This window comes from Podarcis pityusensis (genome assembly GCF_964106645.2).
Source record: "Podarcis pityusensis genome assembly, chromosome: 7".
Taxonomy (NCBI): domain Eukaryota; kingdom Metazoa; phylum Chordata; class Lepidosauria; order Squamata; family Lacertidae; genus Podarcis; species Podarcis pityusensis.
The window spans coordinates 86870056-86893644 of NC_138031.1; the positions used below are offsets into that span (position 1 = coordinate 86870056).

A 23589-nucleotide genomic window follows, 5' to 3' on the forward strand; every position below is an offset into this window, starting at 1 on the left:
CTACTTTGACCCTACTATATCAGGAAGATCAAACAGAACATGGAAAAGACAAAGCTAGCTTTAGGACTTGATAATTATTTTTGCGTCCTTAAATTCAACTCTTAGGTTCCTGAACTACAAAAAGAATGGGAAAATGTCAACGGCATCTGCACTTAATGCTTCAATTTTTTAAAGGTGACATAATGAAAATTTAGTGAGATTTTTTTTTTAAAAAAAACTAAAGTTAAAGTTAGATGCCAATTTAAATATAAAGGACAGAACCCTTGGTATCTCGGATGTGGCTATATAAATGAATCAATCAATAACTGATAAACTTAAGAAGTGTTCTAGATACTTCATTGTACCTTTTGCCGAAACACCATGCTAAAACAAGCATTCAAAATTCACCAGAAGGATTTTGCACTGGGCTATCGGCCACTTGCAACCAAGTGAAGATGCCTAGGCACCAGGAGGGCATGTGACATCTCTACCATCTGGAGATGTGGAATTCTATCGGTTATATTTTATCGGCACAATAAATGAATTTCAGGAACCCAAAAGTCATATTGAAAAATACAACTTTCAAGCCGTCTGGCCCAAAAATGGCAACTAGGCATTCCATTCTGCTGACTGTATATATCTGAGTTTCTAACATTGTGTTAAACTATGTTTTTAAGAATGTTAGAAATATTATGTCAGCATTATTTTTCAAGTTACGGGAACTGATTATGAAATTGGCTATCATTTCCTTCTAAAGTCTTTTACACACAACTTAATGGTTCTGTTTGCATATAATGCTAACTATAGTTTAGAGTTACAGAGACAATCCACTTACATGTCTCCCCCTTTCTCTAACATGGATGTGAGGAGTTTAGAAGCTTTCATTTCCAACTTAAACTAACCACAGCTTATTATGATATCTCAACCCAGACAAATTGCAGTTAGTTTTGACTATTGTTAGTGGAAGCTAATCAACTTCAAACCATGATTTATGAAGCAAGTTTGTATCAATAATCCACAGCTGATTAATCACCATTTAGGATTTGGAACTAATTCTCCACTATGCTTAATCTGAAATAGAAGCAAAGGCTTCTGACAAGTCACCTCTTAATCCTGACAATGTAACAGGGTAAGAGTAAAATTTCTAGTATGTGGAGCAACCTTGACTCCTTTTAGGACACAAGAGCCCCAAAACAACTGGCTATGGGTTTGTGGCTAGGACAACAACGCTGAGCAGTGACAACCTTCAATTAGAGGTCCAGTTTTCCAATTTATTTCCCCCCAGAAATCCAACATTACTGCTTCTAACCATAGTCTCTCAAATCCAATAATGCACCACACTGGATCTACACTGACAACTACATAGCCATTTTCAAAAACAAAACATTATAGTGATCTAGATTCCCCCCCCCCATCTCCATTGATTATGTGCATGAATAAAGCATCTACTGAAGCCAGGATGTAGAAAATTCAGAGCCAGCAGTTTTAGGACTGATGCTTTAGGAGCCAGGTGCAGCATGTTTTCAGTGAGGTTACACTCCCATGAAGCAGCAGGTGTGCGGCTTCAGGGCACTTCCAGATCCAGTACTGCTCCTGAAAGCTGATGTGGCAACTGTGGCCCAATAGTTCCTTTTATCAGTTTGATTTAATATACTAGCTGTACCCCTGCCTGGAGGATATGGAACCAATGTTAGGGCACAGGGGGGAAACAGAAAAATTGGGAGGTGGGAGCTATCCTCCCTTGAACATGCCACCCATTCCCCCCCCCAAAAAAAAATCTTTGCCTGGTCCTAATAGTTACCTAGTCACTTCAAGTTAGATTACTGCAATATGCCCTTAAAGGCAGCCCAGAAACTTCAACTGATGCAGAATATGGCTGCCATGATTTTGTCTAGAGACATCAGCTTAGATCAGGTTCTCAAACTGTGATCCATGGATGACTTGTGATCTGTGAACTTCATTTACATGCTCTGTGGTATGTCCAAATCAAATTATCATATTTCAATTTTACTTTATTTTTTATTTCTTATATTGTATTTTATTGTATTATAATTTGTATTCCATGGAATGTAAAATGTAATACAATAAAATGCAATATAAAAAATAACAGGAATAGAAATAAAAAGAATTCGCTATCTAGTACAGTGCATTGAAATTGCTACAACAGGCAGGAAAATCATTAATTGGTCCACCAAGACCACCAGCAATTTTCCAATGGTCCATAGGGGAAAAATTCGGGAATCACTAGCCTAGATTATATTTGTGTCCAATGTACCATGAAACACCTTTCATTAATATAGGTTGATGCACCAAATGAAATACATCCTAGATGCTCTGGTTAAGGTTACTGGAATGCATTTTCAAAAGGGCTACCTTTACTTTTTGTCTGCATATTGCAAACTTAAATTATCACTGCTCAATTCACTGACTGCTACAACCAACCATGAATTACTTATTCAGATACAAACTTGAATGAGAGCCTGTTTATACTCCCATTTTTCATTAAACAATATTATCTCAAGATCCCTGAACTCATCACCACTGTGATTTGAAGCATTATTCCTGCATCACTTAGCTCAGATAATTGATACAGTCTGTACGAGTAAAACACAGTTTTACACAGCAGCATCTGGGTAAAACCTTGTGGAGTGCATTGCCTCAGTGTCTTGAATTTGGCATAAGCACTTCTAAACTCTTTTAGGCATCCCAAACAAAGTTTTAAACTGTTCAATTCTAGAAACTCAGTTGTGTTCCGAAACTCAACTTCAAGTTGTTAATGTCTGAGTACACAGCAATCTCTGTTCCTCAAGGTCAAAACTAGTGGTTCCACCACCCACAAATAAAACTACTATCAAAATGAAAAAAGAAAACTACCTGCTGCTTCCAGCAAGGCTTCTAGTCTTGCTTGTGTTTCTGGATCTACTGTTCGTAGGTCTGCTCCTTCTGCAGCACTTGACAAAAATATCTCTGATGTTGTTTTAAGCACCGGGTTATCCAGATCTTCTTGGTCCAAAATAAACGACTCAACCTGTTTGAAGACACAGAAGTTAGCTGTTACTTCTGTTTTATTTAACAATTTATTCCAAACCAGAATAAAACTGGATACATTGTGTCAACGCCACATATTTGATAGCTACATGCATGCATTTTCGAGAACAAATGTTACTGGAGAATGAAATTTCAGAACACACACTATTAGTTGAACACGTTTACAACCATTTCCAAGGTAACAGTAATTTAGACTGTACTGCAGACTAAATTTAGGTCACCTATAACTGCTGAACCTGCCAACATTTGGTTCTCCCTAGATGAGAGAAACCCCTCTACTACTTCAAAGACTCTAACCATAATCACCAACTACAGTTCACTAATCATCTACTTTGGCTTGACAATTTCCTAGGAAAACCAGTTGGAGAAATGCAGAATTTAGGTGGCATTCATATGCACACCAATTGAGGAGAAAATCCCACACAGCAAGATGGTCTTTACTACCAGGTAACAATACCTAGGGTTGTACTTTTATTTTTCTTCCCTGAAAAGTAAAACTGAAAACTTCCAGAGTCTGTGGTAATAATAGTAATAATTTTATTATTTATACCCCACCCATCTGGCTGGGTTGCCCCAGGCACCCTGGGTGCTTCCAACACATATAAAAACAACCTCTCAAACATTAAAAACATCCTGATACAGGACTGCCTTTGGATGTCTTCTAAAAGTTGCATAGTTATTTGTTGCCTAGTTATTTATCTCCTTGACATCTGATGGGAAGGTGTTCCATCTGTCTTGTTCCCTGTAACTTCACTTCTCACCAGAAGGCCCCCTGAGCTGGACCTCAGTGTCGGGGCTGAATGATGGGGGTGGAGATGCTCCTTCAGGTATACAGGGCTGGGGCAGTTTAGGGCTTTAAAGGTCAGCACCAACACTTTGAATTGTGCTCGGAAACATACCGAGTAGAAGTGAAATTCATCTGTTACCAGTTTAGTAAGCACAGAATTAATATTTTCAAGTCCAGCACCATCCAATATTGAACAAGTGTAATAATTAAACTTACTCAGCAAATGAAGAACTACCAGTTTATAGAAGATTAGTTTTATCATTGAAGCTATAGCAGATTTTCCTCTAGATATTATTCTCAGCAGTCCACAGGCCTACAGCATGTAGACACAATGAGTTTAAGTAACACAAGTAAAAATTTCAGAATAAGAGGTCAAATGCCTGGTTGCATTACATTAAACCTGGGAGCAAAAGAATGGTTCCTCTTTTGCTTTTGATGCCAATTTGGAAAAAGACAGTGAACAAGATGTATCTCTTGAATGACACTATTATTTTTTTTAATCATCTTCAAATAAACACTCATTTCACCCTATGGAAAAATGTTTTTAGAGTAGGGGTGGCTAAACCTCCAGTCTGAGAGCCCAATACTGATCAAGTAAAATTTTCTCATTAATTTTTCCAGCAGCAACAAAAGGAATATAAAGTAACACAGACACAGCACAATATAGGTTTGGAAAAAGTTGAACCTCTCCACCCATATTTCCCAATGGGGATGCAAGTTATTCTCTCCTCTGCTGATCTGCATAGAACAGCTGAGGAGAGGGGTGACTTCTGAACACACCCAAAAGGATGGGGGGGGGCGTGTTTTGCCAAGGGTGAGTGACCAAAAAAAAAACAACAGTGTTAAAAACTCAGATATACAGTGGTACCTCAGGATGCGAATGGGATCCGTTCCGGAGCTCCGTTCGCATCCTGAAGCGAACACAATCCACCACTTCCACGCATGACGTCATTTTGACCGTCTGCGCATGAGGCGAAACCCGGAAGTAATGTGCTCCATTACTTCCGGGTCGCCGCGGAGCGCAATCCAAAAGTGCTCAACCTGAAGCGTATTCAACCCGAAGTATGACTGTATAAACTAGGCGCCAAACGGCACCTCAAACCTAGATTACAGTCACCACAACAGAATGTCTATTTATAATCTAAACCAGTGGTTTTCAACCAGTGTGCTGTGGCACCCTAGGTGCCATGAATGATTGGTCATGGGTGCTGTGGGCAACACTGGCCTGTCCCTCTTTCCTCCCCTCCCTCCCCTAATGCCCTCTTGCATCTCTGCCTCCCAAAGGCTTGCACAGCTATTTGTTGCAGCAGCCCCAAACTGTAGGCAAATGGTGCCTCTGGGGCTGGCCAACGGGTGCTGGTTGCCAGGAGCTGAGGTGGCCATGGAGTAAGCAAGCAAGCAGGCGAGGAGCCCAGCCAGCCAGTCCACCAGCCCTTTCTTTGGAATGGAGAAACAAGTGGGAGGCCAGGCAGGCAGGCGCCACTGACCTTTCTTGTGCTTGCTGTGTGCAAGTCCTGCCTGGGAGCTAAGTGCTCGATGCTGAAGGGAAGCCTTTCCGCTATGCAGGCCCAGCAATGCTCGCTGCTGCCAATCAAGGTAAGGTGCTGGCCTCACGTTCACCTTTGGCCAGTCTCCGTTGGGCCACTAAGGCTGGGGGCATCCTCTTCCCAGGCCCCTGTGGGGCAGTGTGAGGAGGCATCTCTCTCTGGAGTGGTAGGGGGCAGCTCAAAGACCAGGGACAGCAGCAGCGGCTGCCCAGAAGACTCCCAAGGAGTGGGGAAAGGAGAGGAGGCTGAGGGAACACTCCACAAGGGAGGGTGTTCAAAAAGGGAGAGAGGCTACAAGCTCTGCAAGCAAGGGGTGACATAACTGGGCTACTGAGTCCCACAGGGGTGCCACAGAAAGAATGTAGTTGGTCAAGGGAGCCATGAACTCAAAAAGGTTGAAAACCTCTAATCCAGCAGTTCTCAACCCGTGGGTCCCCAGAGGTTGTTGGACTACAACTCCCATCATCCCTGAGCTCTGACCTTGCTAGCTAGGGGTGATGGGAGTTGTAGTCCAACAACCTCTGGGGACCCACAGGTTGAGAAAGGCTGCGTCTAATCTAAACTGTATTGCTTGACTGTACTTTGCTCTTATAATAATTCACTTGTCCTAGTATGTAAGAAGGAGAAACAGAGTGAAAATGGAAATGGTATTAACTATACACTAAGGCATGGGTTTTTAAACTGTGGTCTCCGAGTCTCCATTTGGGTATTCTGTGTAAAGGCTGCAACACAGTCAAATATATTTGTACTCAGCCCTGCACTAACTTTCCTTGATGCAATGATCGAGGACTAAGATGCCCAGCATCCATGATTCATGTGGGAGAACAGAAGCATATGATGTGCGTATTTTGCTGCACACAAGTCAACTGGCTCGATGGAGATGTCAGTCACCAACCTGACACCTAGAAATATCTATGTAGTCGCAATTGAACCCATGCCAGTAGCAAAATGTGCCTGGCGCCCAATGAATTTCAAACACTGCAAAAAAGGTTACGTCATCTGTTTTATAGTGTGCATCATTACAAGCACAGGTTTTCTGTTCAAGCACAGATTTTCTGTTCAAAGGATTAGCAAGGATGTTTAACCAGGAGCAGTAAAAAAGGATTCTGCTTTTTAGTATGTTGGGTGTAGAAGATGTATTTGGGATTAGGTGTGTAAATAAGTACCATTATAGACCAAGGTTTCTGCATTTAACTTTCAACTAGTTTTTAGTTTAGTTTTTTATGCTGTAAAAAACCTGTAACCTTAGATTATAGAGCAGTATATAGATTTAATACAAAAGTAAACAAACTGCATATGGATTCATACATATCAATCTAAATAGATTAACTTGAGAGAAATCCCTATCAATTTATCTGAAATTTAATTGAAAGTTGGTGTAATTAATATTGAGTCTTAAGCCTATTTTAGTTGGAAAGATCTCCAATATTTATGAATAAACTTGGAGTTTCAGTATGAACAATAAAGAAAGCCATACCAAAAATGTTCAGGAATAGAGCCGAGAACACCCTGATGCAGATCAATATGCTGGTACATTTTATACTTACAAGAGTTAAAAAACTTCACTATTCTTGGCCATGAGATGCCATGTGTTTTTTGTGTGTGTGTTGTTGTTTTTTAAAAAAAAAACCTTAAAAAGGTCCAGGCTAGAAAAGTCTCCATTCCCCTAAGTTCTAATATTAAAGAACTTTTGCATATCTCCTGGGAAAACCTAATAGTGAGAATTCAGAAGCATAATTGGATGGCCATAGATTAGTTATGCTCACCTTCTTATGGAGAACAGCAGGAAAACACTTAAGTTTATGTTTACTTTCAGATTGTGACTTGGATTGGCATAGAGTTCAGAATTAACAGTTTTAATGTCTTAATCAAGGACAAATTTGTTTTTACTGACAAAAACAATTTGAAAAATTCAATTTCTGTTCTCTACATAGTAAGTTTCCCATCTTCCCTTATTTGACAGGTACTTATGTAATATGAAATCATGGGGTTGTATCCAATGTTCCCAGTAGACCCACTAAAGCCAATGGACCTTACTAGTCATTAATTTCAATGGGTCTACTCTGAGAAGGATAAGCACTGGAAACAACCCATAGTTCCCAGACCTTTTCCAAACCTTATTTGGCCACTTCAGATGCAACTGTAAACTAGTTATTCATTAAGACTAAAACTCTATCTATGTCTACTCAGAACTAAGTCCTATTGAATTCTTGTTATTTTACCTAGTACAGGGGTCCTCAAACTTTTTAAACAGGGGGCCAGTTCACTGTCCCTCTGACAATATTGGGGGCCGGACTATAGTTTGAAAGCACCTCATGTTTGAGACCCGTATTTTCCGACGATTTACAAAAGAAGCGCATTTTAACAAAGCCACCTCTCCTCTTCCTGCCCGCCTTCCCCATGATCTAACCATGATCTTTGCCCAGCAAGCCCCACATGGACGACGAGGAGTTTTGTAACTGGGATTGAGAATGAAGAAAGCCAGAGAAGGAAGGAGAAGAGGGAGGTCATCTCCTCTGAGCTGGACTGGGCTCTGCAGGCGCCTCCGCCCTACGGTGTCTGGGCCGAGTTCTTTGCTGCAGCAGCATGCTGCTGCTGGCTAAGATCCAGGGAGACCCATTAGACAGCAGCGGGTTCTGCAATTGCCATGCGAGCTGGGTTCAGGACCCTGGAGGGCTGGGTGTGGCCCGTGGACTGTAGTTTGGGGCCCCTGACCTAGTACATCAATCCATGTCATTGGGTGACACCTGGCTTGAGAGCAGTACATGTGAAAAGGATCTAGGAGTCTTGGTTGACCACAAACTTGACATGAGCCAACAGTGTGGCGCGGCAGCTAAAAAAGCCAATGCAATTCTGGGCTGCATCAATAGGAGTATAGCATCTAGATCAAGGGAAGTAATAGTGCCACTGTATTCTGCTCTGGTCAGACCTCACCTGGAGTACTGTGTCCAGTTCTGGGCACCACAGTTCAAGAAGGACATTGACAAACTGGAACGTGTCCAGAGGAGGGCAACCAAAATGGTCAAAGGCCTGGAAACGATGCCTTATGAGGAACGGCTAAGGGAGCTGGGCATGTTTAGCCTGGAGAAGAGGAGGTTAAGGGGTGATATGATAGCCATGTTCAAATATATAAAAGGATGTCACGTAGAGGAGGGAGAAAGGTTGTTTTCTGCTGCTCCAGAGAAGCGGACACGGAGCAATGGATCCAAACTACAAGAAAGAAGACTCCACCTAAACATTAGGAAGAACTTCCTGACAGTAAGAGCTGTTCGACAGTGGAATTTGCTGCCAAGGAGTGTGGTGGAGTCTCCTTCTTTGGAGGTCTTTAAGCAGAGGCTTGACAACCATATGTCAGGAGTGCTCTGATGGTGTTTCCTGCTTGGCAGGGGGTTGGACTCGATGGCCCTTGTGGTCTCTTCCAACTCTAGGATTCTATGATTCTAGTATAGTATAGCATAGCATAGCATAGCATAGCATAGCATAGCGGCTGAAGGGATATAAGCCTTAATTTCCTGCCACCTGAAGATGACCCTTATCTTCCTCTGGTTGTATATTCTGCTCTGAACAACTAGATTTGGTATTCCCTGAAGCACAAAAAAAGCAACCATGTTGGTCCATTTAAAAAAACCCTCCAAAATCCATAGTTGGGCAATATTTTTATTAGGAGCAGCCAAATTGTCACAAAAAGCATTTTGTGGCAAACTTTTGAATTCTCCTGAGACCTTGTCCCTCACCATCACTCTGTGTAGCAGCTGACTAAGGGTTCGTTTTCCTTCCAATTACAGTCATACCTCAGGTTAGATGTGCTTCAGGTTGAGCGTTTTCAAGTCACGCTCCGCGGTGACCCAGAAGTAACGGAGAGCATTACTTCTGGGTTTTGCCGCTCACACAGATGCTCAAAATGACATCACGTTCATGCGCGAAAGCAGCAAAACACGACCCGCGCAGACGCATCTTATGTTTTACTCAGGATGCGAACAGGGCTCCAGAACGGATCCCGTTCGCATCCAGAGGTACCACTGTAACTGTGCAACACCTTCCTCATATTCAATTAAAACACACAATGACTATAGAATTCTGCCTTCCAGACTCCATGTCGAGACCTTCCAACCAGATCATCCAAGACACCTGGGTCACACTTTCATATTGTTATGCTCATAGTCAATACACACAGTTAGCATAGGCTTGAAGAAAGTAGAGATGACCAGTTAGTCTTAAAATGGCTAAAGGCTTAATGGTTAACATCAGGTTGTTGGGTTTTTTTAAAAAAGGCAACTTGAATAGCCCTCTCCATCAACCATTTCAGAGATACCACTGCACTGCAATATGGGCTTCCAAGGTACAGGCACTAAATTTCTGCAGGAGTGTTAGCAACCAAAATATTCAGATCACAATACAGTCGTATCTTGGAAGTCGAACAGAATCCGTTCCGAAGTCCATTCAACTTCCAAAACGTTTGGAAACCAAAGTGTGGCTTCTGATTGGCTGCAGGAAGCTCCTGTAGCCAATCGACAGCTGCGCTGGACTTTTGACTTCCAAAAATCGTTCGAAAACTGGAACGCTCATTTCCAGTTTTCAATCATCCAGAAGCCAAAACATACAAGTTCCAAGGCGTTCAGCAACCAAGGTACAACTGTACTTGAAGTTTGTAACGTGTGACTACACCCTTTAGTTTCATTTGGAATTATGTCAGGAAAGAATCCTTTAACTAAATTGATTCCCTCCTTCCCAAAGGCTATTCTAGAGTGCAACCACACTGCACTAATTTCATTGGGACCACAGTAAGGTACAAGGACTTCCCGGTCAGGAGGCCTGCTACCTGGAACACGAAAATGACAAATAAACCTTAACATACTCATGCAAAACCTTTATTAGGCAAACCAAAGTGTCACAAAATAGCACGAAAAGCTTGAAAGTTCTTCAGAACTCTTCATTAGGAAAGATGGTAAACAAATTAAGTTCTTTAAAACATTAGAGAATCATCTAATAGTTTACTATTATTGTTTAAGGATACCGGGTGTACGTAGTTTTGAGTCCCTTCCAACTATGCAATTCTATGAAGTTAAGGCTGGCATGCCAGTGACAAATATTTTATATCAATACCAAAAGCATCATCATTATGTTTTTGGTATAATCTGCCAGGTAACTCATCCTATTCATTAGAACCTAGGTTTTCAACCAATGTGCCATGGCACCCTGAGGTGACTTGAATGATGGCCAGGGATGCAGCAAGTGGTCCCATCCCCCGTCCCTCCTTTGATGGGGAAGAAAACCACATGGCTTCCAACACAAAGCTGGAAACTCCCTACTCAGACAAATGAGATGAACTTCTTTACTTTTTCATGTATGACCGTGCTATGTGAAGCCGCTCACTTTCAAAAGAGTGCTGCCCAAGTGTGTACCTCTCTAGCACATCTCTATGATTCCAGCTGCTGATGGGGGATGAGAGGGAAGCCTGCAAGCAGGGATGGAGGGAAGCAGACGGTTCATGGGGCCAGTGTGGCAAGAGTGAGGCAATGGTTGAACCCATCAAGGTAACTTCTTCCTGCCAGGGATGCAGCCAGTGTAAGCCCTACTTGGCAGTAGACCCATTGGTAGATAGTGGGGCAGCCTCGACCTGCTGAGCCCAGTTCATTCTGCTCTTGAGTAGTACTTTGCTAGGCAAAGCCTATCTTTATCCTCCTCATAATCATTACTGGGTTGCTGGCAGTGTTGAGTCCTGCTCAAGAGGAATTCCATTGAAATAGGTGGGTAATAGATGGGCAATAAACTGCAATGGAAATAATTACTACTACTATCCAAGAGGAGACCTACTGAAATTGATGGGTATGGCTGACTCAGGGGTCAATGACCTCCAATGGGTCTTCCCTGAGTAGGAGAATACCCTTTTATATTGGGTTGTAGCCAGTGTTAATCTTACTCAGTGTCGGCCCAATGAAATTGATGGCTATGACTGATGGTGTCAATGATTTCCAGTGAAGCCAGTTGGGGCTTAGAACACAGTAAGACAGAGTTCCTCAGCAACCTTCAAAACCAAGTAAGGATGGGGAGGGGGCATCCCAGTGATGCGCACGGTGGCCTGGAATGGAATGCACGTGTAAGTGGTGATTCCCCTGTATCCCACAGGGGAGCTGAAGAAAGAATGTGGTTGGGTCAAGGGAGCTGTGGATGCAAAAACGTTGAAAACCTCTACAATAGAGCAAGCAAGTCTACCTCTCATTCTAATACAAGTTAAGTACTTAATTCATTCCGGAGGTCCGTTCTTAACCTGAAGCACCACTTTAGCTAAGGGGCCTCCTGCTGCTGCCGCGCCGCAATTTCTGTTCTCATCCTGAAGCAAAGTTCTTAACCCAAGGTACTATTTCTGGGTTAGCAGAGTCTGTAACCTGAAGCGTCTGTAACCTGAAGCATATGTAACCCAAGGTACGACTGTATTAGAACAGACATGCCTAAAATACAAAATAAATTACAAAATGAATCATGGCAACAAATAAATATAAGGATATTCTAAGTATGTGCAGCTGTACTACCTCTCTGCTTCCCCTGGTTAACAAATGGTACCTCCCCCCTTGCCCTGCTGGCCCTAAATATCATTAAGCATTAGTTTGGCAGCAAAAGGTAGCCAGGATTCTCTAAGATTTTTAACCAGTTGTGTTGATGTAACACTGAGATGAAGTTAGAACAGACTGAGTATTTTAACTGTTGTATGTTTTAAAGTATGATTGTGGTTTTATTTCTTGATTTTATTGTTTTATCCTTTTGTATACCCCTTTGAAGTTTGTTTGTTTTCAATCAAGTAAGGTAAAAATTTTATGGAGTAAATAAATAAGAAAAATAATTATGTGTGCAAAAGTTCTAACAGGATTCAGCACTGGACAAGTGTAATTTCTGAGTTTTAAAGACTTGAAAAATATTTTGTAACATTTTGGTGAAGTTTTATCAAGAGAAGGGAGACAACAATTTTGCTTTGAAACTATTATAACAATTTGATTCAAAAAGCTATCACTGTTTCAACAAATTCTGCAGTGATGATGAGGATTTCAGAAAAATACATATTTCTTAATAAACATTTTCATGAAATTAATCTGACATGCTGAATGGATACAATAATGAAGTGGGCACGCAGTAATTAGCATTTTTCAGACAACTATCGCAAGAAAGCATACATACTTAATATAAATCAGGGTGGATAAAAATCAATGATTTTTAAAAGAAAATTTAAAAAATGAGATTTTTAAAATTCAAATCAGATTTTTAAGATAAAATGCTTTTGGAGGAAAAATCTTTCTCATGATAGTTTTCTATTTAAGTTACATCAGGGGTCAGCAAACTTTTTCAGCAGGGGGCCAGTCCACTGTCCCTCAGACCTTGTGGGGGGCTCGTACCTACGGGACCGCCTCTCCTGGTATGCCCCACAGAGAAACTTACGGTCTTCGAATAAAAACATCTTGAAGGTCCCAGGCCACAGAGAAGTTAGGCTGGCCTCAACTAGAGCCAGGGCTTTTTCGGCTGTGGCTCCGATCTGGTGGAACACTCTGTCACAAGAGACCAGGGCCCTGCGGGACTTGACATCTTTCCGCAGGGCCTGCAAGACAGAGCTGTTCCACCAGGCCTTTGGCCAGGGCACAGCCTGACTCCCTCCCTCGGCAATCTTCGCGGAGCTCTGGCCCAATAGTTGCCAGTGGCTTGAATTAATTAATTTTATAACGAATGATTTTAGACTGTTGTTTATGCTGTACTTTTGTACTGTTTTATTGTTGTTAGCCGCCCTGAGCCCGGCTTCGGCTGGGGAGGGCGGGATATAAATAAAATTTATTATTATTATTATTATTTTGGGGGGGAGGGGGAATGAACGAATTCCTATGCCCCACAAATAACCCAGAGATGCATTTTAAATAAAAGCACACATTCTACTCATGTAAAAACACCAGGCAGGCCCCACAAATAACCAAGAGATGCATTTTAAATAAAAGGACACATCTACTCCTGTAAAAACACGCTGATTCCCGGACCGTCTGCAGGCCGGATTGAGAAGGCAATTGGGTTGGATCTGGCCCCCGGGTCTTAGTTTGCCTACCCATGAGTTACATTATAGTCCAAAGGCTATTCATCAGGAAATAAAGATTTGTTTTAAGTTTTTCATGTGTGCTAAAACTCAGTCTGTTTGTTTGTTTTTTAAATTGTTTAACCACATCAGTTCACAAACATGGATACATATGCTATAATGTTATTGTTTTAATTAAATAAATTGTTTAAATTGTTATTAAGGAAATGATTTTTTTCTCCTTCCAATAAAGTACAGCAGAAAAGTTGTCCAAATATAAACAATAATTTCATAATTACCTGTCTTTGTATTTCTGATAGTATAACCAAATCAGTGATTTTTTATATAACTGTAAAAACTACTCTGAAAATTTATTATTCCAAAAATGAAACCTTCATCTGGTTGTAAATATTAAGATTATACCAGCAAGAATGAGTCTTTCTGTAGAGAAATGATTTAAATCAAGTCTTACTGACTAGGGATTTAAATTGATTTGATTTAAATCAAATCAAATCCACCCTGACATAAATGCATAGCTCTCTGAGTGTATTGAAATTTACAATTCTGTTAACTATTTATTTATATAAATTACATTAACAGGCCTTGCTTCTTTTCTTAAAATATACACAATATAAATAAGAGTGAGTATGAGTTGTCATGTGTTAATATTTACAATTATTCCAACAGAAATGTTTTCCAAGTAAAGCTTTGAATATGCTTGAATAAAACATTTAAATTACATTATGAGCCCATTACTGAATCCTGGTCCCTAATTAAATATTTCGGTTCCAATGCTTTGGGGTTTTTTTTGAAAAACATTAGATTTCTATAGTATTTTAGTCCAAATCAAGCATGCTAAGTCAGATGCCAATTGGGCACTAAGACATTTTCAATTCAGAATTTTTTTAAAAAAACTAACATGCTGAAATGCTGTAAAGTTTTATTCACCAGGATAGGATAATTTATTCTCAAGATATAGGACGGAAGCAACTTCGTCAACAATTCTGGAGCTGTAGACGTGTATTAAATAGGCCAAAATCTACTTGATCAGCAAAAGCCTTTAAAAAAAACTTATTTTCAATGGCACGTGGTGCTATTTGATTTAAGGAAAATAACATTGTTAAAGTAGCGTATAAAAGGATCAATTGTTACAAGAACACAAACACAGTTAGTCCTTACTGGCTGGTAAAGTAAGTTCTTGGGTCATGATGATGCCTTTTCTTCACCTCATTAGGATATTTCAAGCAGCCTATCTATAAAATTGAAAATTTGCTTTTGGTAGTTAAAACTATTCTAGCTGGCGACTGAGGGGAAATGTCTTATCAGTCAATGCCTCGATTAATATGCCTTGATACAGGGAAATCTCTAAATTAATTTTGAAATCTACAAACTTATTTCCAGCCTAATAAAATTGCTGTAAAGGTATTATGCAACTATTTTCAAGGATGTGAAGGGCCCAGGGGCATTAAGTGATTTATAAGTCAAACATAGCAACTTGAATTGTACACAGAATGCAAGAGAGCCAATCATATCCTGCTCCCAGCTACCTCCTGCTACAAGGACCAATGTTACTATGTTCTACACTTGTTGTAGCCACCAAAGTCTTCAAATGGCAACCCTTGCACTGAGTGCACTCCAGCTGTCTAGCCTTTTAAAGGTATGAATAATAGTAGTTAGGTCCATTAATCAAGGATTGTAGACTTTTTTTATCAAATGAAGTTGGATGAGTACACCCCCAAAGCTATGAATATCCAAGGGTAGCTGAATCGCCAGCCAAGAGTCACTGCATTGTTAGCTGAATCAGGCTAGAAATGTAAGAATGTGAGTCACATCTGAACTAAACAGACCAACACCAGAGAATGAAACTCTCATACATTTTAAAACAATGAATATGGGGAGAAGACCAATTGCAGCAAAGCATCTAACAAGCGGGAGCCTCAGAAGACTAGAATACCTTTACAGTTTGCCCTTGTCTCTATATTGTAGTCTACCAGCATGACTACTGTGCTCCTGTCTTATTTTCCTGATTTAACAAGGAGCACCAGCTTAATGCAAGTCAGGATCTTCACAACAGAGGTGGCACACAACAGAAGTTGAAGAGCACTTGGCCCTGATGCTCATTCCTGGCTTCATAAAGGGTTTATAAAGCCTCATATGATCACACAAGCCAGACTATAGGCGAAGACCAAGGATATTGCTTCAGAATTCCAACTGTAAATGTACAATGGACATTTAAAGAAAGTACGGCACAACTGTAACACATCTATTATTTTCTTAGCCATCTTAGATTAAGGTATAAATATGCCAGTAATTATTGTGCAATCCTAACCATGCCAACTCAGTAGTCCCACTGAATTAAATGGGGCTTACTCAAAGGTAAAAAGTTTCAGATTGCAGCCCTATTCTACTCTTCACAGGCAGATTATACAAAGATCCCATTTCCCCCAGATATCTTTGGGAGCCAATGAAAAGTTAGGAGGCAGCAAGTGGAGCAGAGCCAGACCCTGCATTGACCCCAAATATATTTTCAAGTACACATTAATGTTCTCCCATGGAAGTGAATGGTTTCTTTTCACCCATAAATAGTACACTGCAACCTCCTATCCCTGACACTATGAATCCAGGTTTCCACTGACAGGGAGAACCACCCATCCTCACACTACCTTCTACCCTTCCCCAGACAGATACTTCAGTTCTATAATCATGATAGTCAAATCTTCCCTAACTATAGCACCTATTTCCCCCTCACAACACAAATTTACTTCCCCTTTAAGTTTCTTATCTGTTCCATATAAGTACAATTTTCTGAAATACATTTCAAATAATGGATTTCTGCTCCTTTCTTTGCTTCCCAAACCAACTGTTCACAAGACTGCAAAGGGAAAAAAGCCTTAATCCCCCCCCCCCCCGATTTAGTACAACTCACATATTCCTAAAACTGCCATATGATCAATTCAGGCCATTCTTCACCAGGCTTTAGTTATTTCTTTTCTCCACAACATGTAATATAGAGGGCTTTTGAACTATATGAGAATTAGGTCTTCTACCATATACTAAAAAATGTTTTTCCACTTGCATGTTTTCTGGCCATAAATCTATAGAAATCTTTTTACTGAACATACTGTTCAGTATTAGGACATCAAGTATGTGGTGCAGTTAATTATTTGCATGTAAGAGCTAATTTTACAAAACTTCTATCCTAGTTTGATCAGCATAATCTAAGAGAACTCCAATTTATAAATATGTTTCTTATTGCCCAATTATTTATTATTGAAAATAAGGAGTTGTGTACAAAACTAGAGAATAAATGAACACATTATATTAAAGCAATGGTGGGCTCTTTGGAAAAAGTTTATTAGAGCTTATTCAGTAAGATTATCAGTAATAGATGAAATTTCTTTGGAAAGCAGCTGGACTGCTGATTGTGTTCTGGGACATACTTTCATTGCTAAAATAGATGTGATGGCAGCAAACCTGCTTAGAGGAGCCAAATCACATAAACAGCATGGGGTCCAGGTTATAGACCAAAACAGGGAACACAGGTTGGATGGAGGTTCTGAACTTTCCCCCACCCATGATTTACCTACCCAGGGTTTGCTGCCCTAGTTCTCCACCTCAGCCAAACTTCAACACTGGAAGTTGGGGAGAAAAGTGCCTGGTGAAGGGTGAAAGGAAAAGGCAGGTGCAAAAACTATTTAGTTCTTATCTTCTTTTCTCTTTTGCCCTAAAAGCCAGTTTTGCACCCCAGTTTACAACTGCCCAGATCCAAGTCTAAAACAAGTCTGCCATAGTTGCATCTCATTTTGCCCTCAATAGACACAGGACAATGGTGAGGCCCAATTAACTCCCTCAAACTCCCTAATCCATGCATGGGTGCTGTTTGGACAGCAACAAAATGAACTTTTGAGGAAGACAAGTTAAAGTCGGAAGTGTTCCCTAATGAAAGAAATGCTGAAACAGAATGGGAATATGCAAAGAACAGAGGAATACTGAGTGACAGCCATGAAGGTAAGGGAATGAAAAACTTGTGTTTGAAATGAAAGAAACCAAATTTCTCCATTACATCCTCCCTCTCTTTGCTTCACCCACTAGACAGACTAAACTCTCTTGGAGTCATGATTCATCTTTTCAAAGTATTTAAATACCACATGTCCCAAGTCCTCAGGCAAAAATGATCTGAAGATTCCCCCCCAACACAAATTCTCCAATTATGAGAGCTAAAAACCTATTTTTAATTGAAAATTGGTCTTTAAAATTCAAGTAGCATCCTGTAAGTTATGTAGAGGTGCCTTCAGAATCACTCTGCACTTGCCACAGCTATTAGTAAAATCACTTATTTTATGCTAGTTTAAAAGCATCTTTTATTTTAAAAGCATATTGAGTAAATCCCTACAAAATAATGTTGTGAAAAGGTTGAAAGGATAGTTTCCAAAGAAAAAAAGTAAACAATGCAAGAAATTACAACAGATGTACCCAGATACTAAAAACAGTATATTTACTTCTATCACCAACAGGGACTTTCTGACCAATCTTTAGAAGTTAAACAAGCATTTCTGCAAGTCCACATTTCTCTCAGATGCGTGAAAAAAATTCTTTTTCACCAGAGGCAGAGTAGCAAGTGAATATTTCAAAACTTACTGTAAATGATGGAGTCACAAGATACTTTCTTTCACATGAATTATTGTGTTAGAAAGCAGAAATATTATATTGCATCTGAAGGAGAAAAGCAATTTGCTTATAACCCTCCATTGCTACTGGAACACATTTAAGTGCAAATGGGACAAACCACATTGTGACTTCACTAAACTTTCAGGAATTTTCTATTGAGATTTGAAATATACTCAAGTTTCGCCTTATTTACTGTGCAGGTGCAGTGCAGACATTTGTGCCAGCAAAACGCACACCTGGAATAAGCACCACAGTGTACCTACCACAGCAGAACTACGACGCTTGTCGTCCCCAAAAACTGATGGAAGCATTTGAAATGCGATTTACTATTCCCACCGATCTCTCAAAGCGAGCCTTGAGGAGACGCTAATAAGCCATCAGCACTTTCTATAATAAAATTACTCCGAGAGGGCAGGGAGGACGGCGCGGCAGAAGAGCGCTTCCGCCATCATCCGGACCCAAAAGCAAGTACGGAGCGGCGGGGGGGGGGGCGCAGCGAGACGGGACATGCTCGATGTTTTGTCTTCGCTTTAGTTGTTTTATCTCACAATGAACAAAGAAGGGGGGGCACTGCTTACATTAAAACCGGGGGGGGGGGAGGCAGGCAGGCGTGAGTGGGGGGCGCCGCGCGCATCTGGGTGGGTCTCCACCCTCCTTTATTCCGGGGCCGGCCTGCAAGGGAGGCTTCTGAAGCCTGACGGGCGGGGCTGGTACCCAAGCGCGGGAGGGAGCTCCGTTCGAGACGGCACCCTCCGGCCCCTCCTCCTCCTCCTGCTCCAGCCTGGCGGGAGCGAAGGCCTACCTCTCCCTGCCTCTCACCTCAGACACCTCGTCCTCGTCGCTGCCGGACCCACCGCCGCCCCCGCTTCTCAGCACAGCGGCCGCCAGTTTAAAGTCGAGGGCGGCGGCGGCGGCCCCGGCCTCCCCCGAAGTTGTTGCCGGCCCTGCCGGCCCACAGGGCCCGGCCTCGCCGAAGAGGCGCACGGCCCGCAAGCCCAGCGGGTTAGGCCCGGCCGTGGAGGCCTCGACGATGGCGGCCGGGGCAGCGCGGGGCGTCACCGAGTCTATCTCCTCATCGCCGGCGGGGGTCGGGGCGGCCGTGCCGTCCGTGAGCATCGCGCGCCGATCCAAGCTTAAGCCCGTGGGAGGAGGGGAGGGGGAAACGCCGTCTCCGTCCCCTCACAGCAGCAGCGCCACTAACTTCTCACACCCTACCTAACCCGCAGCCACCGCAATGCCCTCACCAATCCTTTCCCCTGTTCCCATTGGCCATATATTTCTAATGACCCAGCGCCATTCGACGCGGTACCTGTCACTCTGCGCCTTCGTCAGGCGCTACCTCACCCTCCCACCACCAAGATGCTTTGAGAGTACACGTCGAGGCGGTTTAGACTGCCCGCCCACCACCTTTAGGCTTGTACGCTCGCTTCCTGAAAGTGCCTCGGTATTACTAGGCCGTTCGCCTGTCAATCAAATACTGTCCTGGAACCTTGCTATCTGAATGGACAGAAGTGCAGTCAGTCGAGATACCCTTAAGCCTGATTGTGCAGAGCGCGCGTCAATCATGCCGTGCTCCTCTTGGCGGCGTTCGATTGGCTTGGGCCACCCTTTCGTTCCCACCTTCCTCCTTTTCAAGTTGTGGTCTCCGTCAGGGAGGACAGTCTCCCCCGCCTCAAAACAGGGCGTATTGATTGGAAGCAAGGTGTGCATGTTAATTGTAAGGTCAACCTGTAACGGTCCACCTGCCTTTCCACTGCTCCGCGGGCCACTCCGTGGCGGGGGAAGTGATTGGGCGAGGCGCATGTCAGTCACGGGGACCAGAGGTCTGGTTCTCAGCCAACCTCCATCCCGCAGAAAAGCTTCCGAGTTGCCATTTTGTATGAGTTCCCCCCTCACGCGCCGCTCGGGTCCGCAGGCGATCCAGAAGCAGAACAGGGCGGCCTCTGGCCCTCGGCTTGCCTTGCGAAGGCGGCGGGCCCCAAAGGGCTTGACCTCAGTGCGGGGAAGCGAGGAGCTTCCGCCGAAGAGAAACAAAGGTCGCCGGGTGCCCCAAGCACCCGCGCTGTCGCTCCCGCGGCCGCATCCTGCGCCCACCTCCGCGCCACACGCCAATGGACTCCCCAGGGACGAGGATCCCGTAGTCCTGCTGGCGCCTCTGACTCTCCCCGGCCCAGCCAACCATGCCCAGTGGGCAGGGACAGGTGGGAGGTGGGAGCAGGGCCGGCCCACCCAGGAGGCAAGGTGAGGCGACTGCCTCTGGCGGCAGAATCCGTGGGGCGGCAGGTCCCAATGTGGACCTCTATCCCCACCCCGCACCTGTGTTCCTGATCTAGATCTTCGCTCACCCCTTCTTCCCTGGCAGGGAGGGGAGGAGCGCCATTTTGTGGTTCACCTCAGGTGCTGAAGTGTCTTGGGCCGGTCCTGGTTGGGAGTCAAAAAACCACTCTTTTGACCAGCAGCAGATTATGGACATAGCTGTCAACTTTTTCCTTTTCTTGCAAGGAATCCTATTCGGAATAAGGGAATTTCCCTTAAAAAAAGGGAAACGTTGACAGCTATGATTATGGATTAAGTGTGTCCTCTGTAACCACTGAGTTACAGCCTCCGCCAATAAGAAGGTGCCTTGTACCAAGCCCCAACCGCTGACAGATCTTTCCAGGGTCCTTGGGAAGGCCTCTCCCAACCATGCTCCCTGAGGCTCTGCTCTTAACCAAAGATGTCAGGAAATGAGCCTGGGGGTTTTATGCCTGTGCTTCGCCGCTTGAGCTAAAGCCCTCTTCTCCACTGCTCACACACAGTTAAACTACCCCAGGGCCAATAAAAATTTCTAAACTCCGGGACCCACTTGGAGCAGCAGAAAATCACTGAGTCATGAGATGGAGACAGAGTTTGGCATAATCTGTTGGCAATCAATGTCTCTTTCTACTGAGATCTAATCCAATTTTTGAAATCGCTAGCTCTTTTGCTACCATGTTTTCCTTGTGGCGGGGAGTTACATAGCTTGGCTTTCTTCCCATTTTAGGCTGAATCATCTGATCTAGAGGCTTTACTGAAGAAGGCTTTTCTTTTATATCGCCTTCCCTTTTTACTAGGGCTGTGCATCAAATTCAGCCAAAGTCTGAATCTTGAGCCAATTCGGCAGAGTTGGATGGAGACAGCTGCAGATTACTCATGATTGGGCCTCCAAGAGTGATCCAGGGCTGTTGGGATGTGGGTGTGCTGGGGGTTTAGTGGGAAGAAGGAGCTTTGACTTTGTGCATCTGATCCCCCCAGGAGAACACACACAGTCAGACTGACCAGGATTGAACCCTCTGCTCATCAGCTAGTGAGAACGTTATCAGTCCTGCTGGCTTCAGGGATCTGTTTAGCCAACGTGTTCCCTACAGGGGGAAAGTGTGGTTCAGGGCGGGTGGGAGGAGCAATGCAGCATCTCCTTCCTCCACCCCCGCCCAACCATATTTATTTATTTCATAAAATTTAAACACTGCTTGATTGTTAAAAACCACAAAGCAGTTTACAAAAAGATGAAATGATAAAATCAAAAGAAACATGTCAATTCATTATACTATAATTGATAGCAATTGTTTATTTTTATTATTTTATTTATTTGTATACTGCCTTATGGTATACTTTTCCCTCAGGGAAACTTTCCTTCCTTCCTTCCTTCCTTCCTTCCTTCCTCCTGTGTGCAAGGAGTTATTGTTGGTGCTAGCAATAGCCCGCTTGGAAAAATCTGGCACAACTTGTAGGCAGGGCAGGCAAGTGAGGAGACACCAGGCAGGCTGAGGCTGTGTTTTAAAAATACTAACATACGCTATGATAGCCAGTCCTGTACTGACTTCAGCAGTAGAGTATAAACATTTTTCTTTATACAGCCTTAGAATGTATAGTAATTTTACACACTACCCCCAAACTCTGCTGAGCGGCAGCAATATTCCAGGGGGTTCCAGGCACTCACCCAGGGTTGTGTTTTCATTAGAAAATCAAGGCGCAGCAGAGACTGAAAACTGCAGTCTTTTATTCACATAAAGGTAAAGGGGCCCCTGACCGTTAGGTCCAGTTGCGGATGACTCTGGGGTTGCAGCACTCATCTCGTTTTACTGGCCAAAGGAGCTGGCGTTCAGCTTCCGGGTCATGTGGCCAGCATGACTAAGCCGCTTGTGGCGAACCAGAGCAGCGCACAGAAATGCCATTTACCTTCCCGCTGGAGAAACCTATTTGCACTTTGATGTGCTTTCGAACTGCTAGGTTGGCAGGAGCAGGGACCGAGCAACGGGAGCTTACCCCGTTGCGGGGATTCGAACCGCTGACTTTCTGATCGGAAGCCCTAGCTCTGTGGTTTAGACCACAGTGCCACCCCTGAAGCCTTCATCTCAAGAGGGGCTTGTCCTTCCCAGCACCATAGCATTTGATTCAGAGGCATCCTAAGCACCATCCCCCTATCTCTCTGTAACAGTCTGCTCCAGCCAGCCAGCATTATTATTGGTCCTTTTTTTCTTAAAATATGTTTAGGGGTACTCTCATTTTGACTCAATAAAATCACCATTTTATAGTTCAAATTGGGAAAAATACAGTAAATGGACAAAAGTACAAAGATTCACAAAATGTTTAGGGGTATGCATACCCCTGCGTACCCCCAGAAAAAAGCACTGATTATCATTACTAACTTTGTATTATTCTTTATTAAATTTGTATACTGTACCGCCCTTCACCCTAAGATCACAGAGCGGTTCACAACATAAAAACAAAAAGTTAGAACACAAAATATATAATAAAAGCAAGAGCTGCTGCCTTTGAATCCCTGCGTGGAGTTCTGCCTCATTTTTTCTTCTTTGTTCCCAGAACACCTTGCCAAAAACCTCTGTGAAAAAGGACAACTTTTTCTGTGTGAAATCACACCAACTTTGCTCAGGTAACCACCCCCTCAGTTACCAATAGGGTCTTTTTCTTGAAGGCAGTCCTGTATCGGGAAGTTTTTTATGTTTGACATTTTATTATTTTTGATATTTTGCTGGAAGCTGCCCAGAGTGGCTGGGGAAGCCCAGCCAGATGGGTGGGGTATAAATAATAACATTATTATTATTATTATTATTATTATTATTATTATTATTTTGCGATGTATCAGTGGTAGGGCCTTCATCTCCCTTTGCTGCTCTGTCTGGTAGAAAAACAAGCTCAACCTGTCAGCTCACCTTAATTCTCAAAGTTCTAATTAAATCCCTGCACCCAACAACCTAGAGGGAGAAATCTGGCACCAAGGAATCTGGGGGATCCCTGTTGCCCCACTAAAAAATAGCATAACTGCTCGCAGCCTGATCCTAGAAGGATGTGTGCATCAGATTGCAGCAACAACAAAAGAGAAAAACCAGAGAGGTTGCCTTGCCTCTTTCATCCCAGGACAAGTAGCCATGGCTTCAGTCTTGAACATAAGTAGCAGGACCATAGGTCCATCAAGCTCCATATTATCTGCACACTGACTGACAGCAGCTCTCCCATCATATTAAGTGGAAGTTTTG

General features: G+C 42.9%; 1 protein-coding gene across 10 annotated transcripts in view; it reads right to left on the reverse strand.

Moving 5' to 3' along the window:
- LOC308482216 (ankyrin repeat and KH domain-containing protein 1-like) overlaps positions 1–19292 on the reverse strand; it is a 90323-nt gene extending 71031 nt beyond the window's left edge. For 7 of the 10 annotated variants that reach the window (XM_081015112.1, XM_081015115.1, XM_081015114.1 and 4 more), the window contains exons 1-2: positions 18893–19291; positions 2854–3007 (exon numbers count right to left, since the gene is read on the reverse strand). In XM_081015112.1, the coding sequence (XP_080871238.1) occupies positions 2854–3007; positions 18893–19189 (451 nt within the window). In that variant the 5' untranslated portion in view covers positions 19190–19291. Of the gene's footprint in view, positions 1–2853; positions 3008–18892 lie in introns of all 10 variants that reach the window. The other 3 variants (XM_081015108.1, XM_081015113.1, XM_081015116.1) reach the window with 2 other exon arrangements.
- Positions 19293–23589: the final 4297 nt, after the last annotated feature.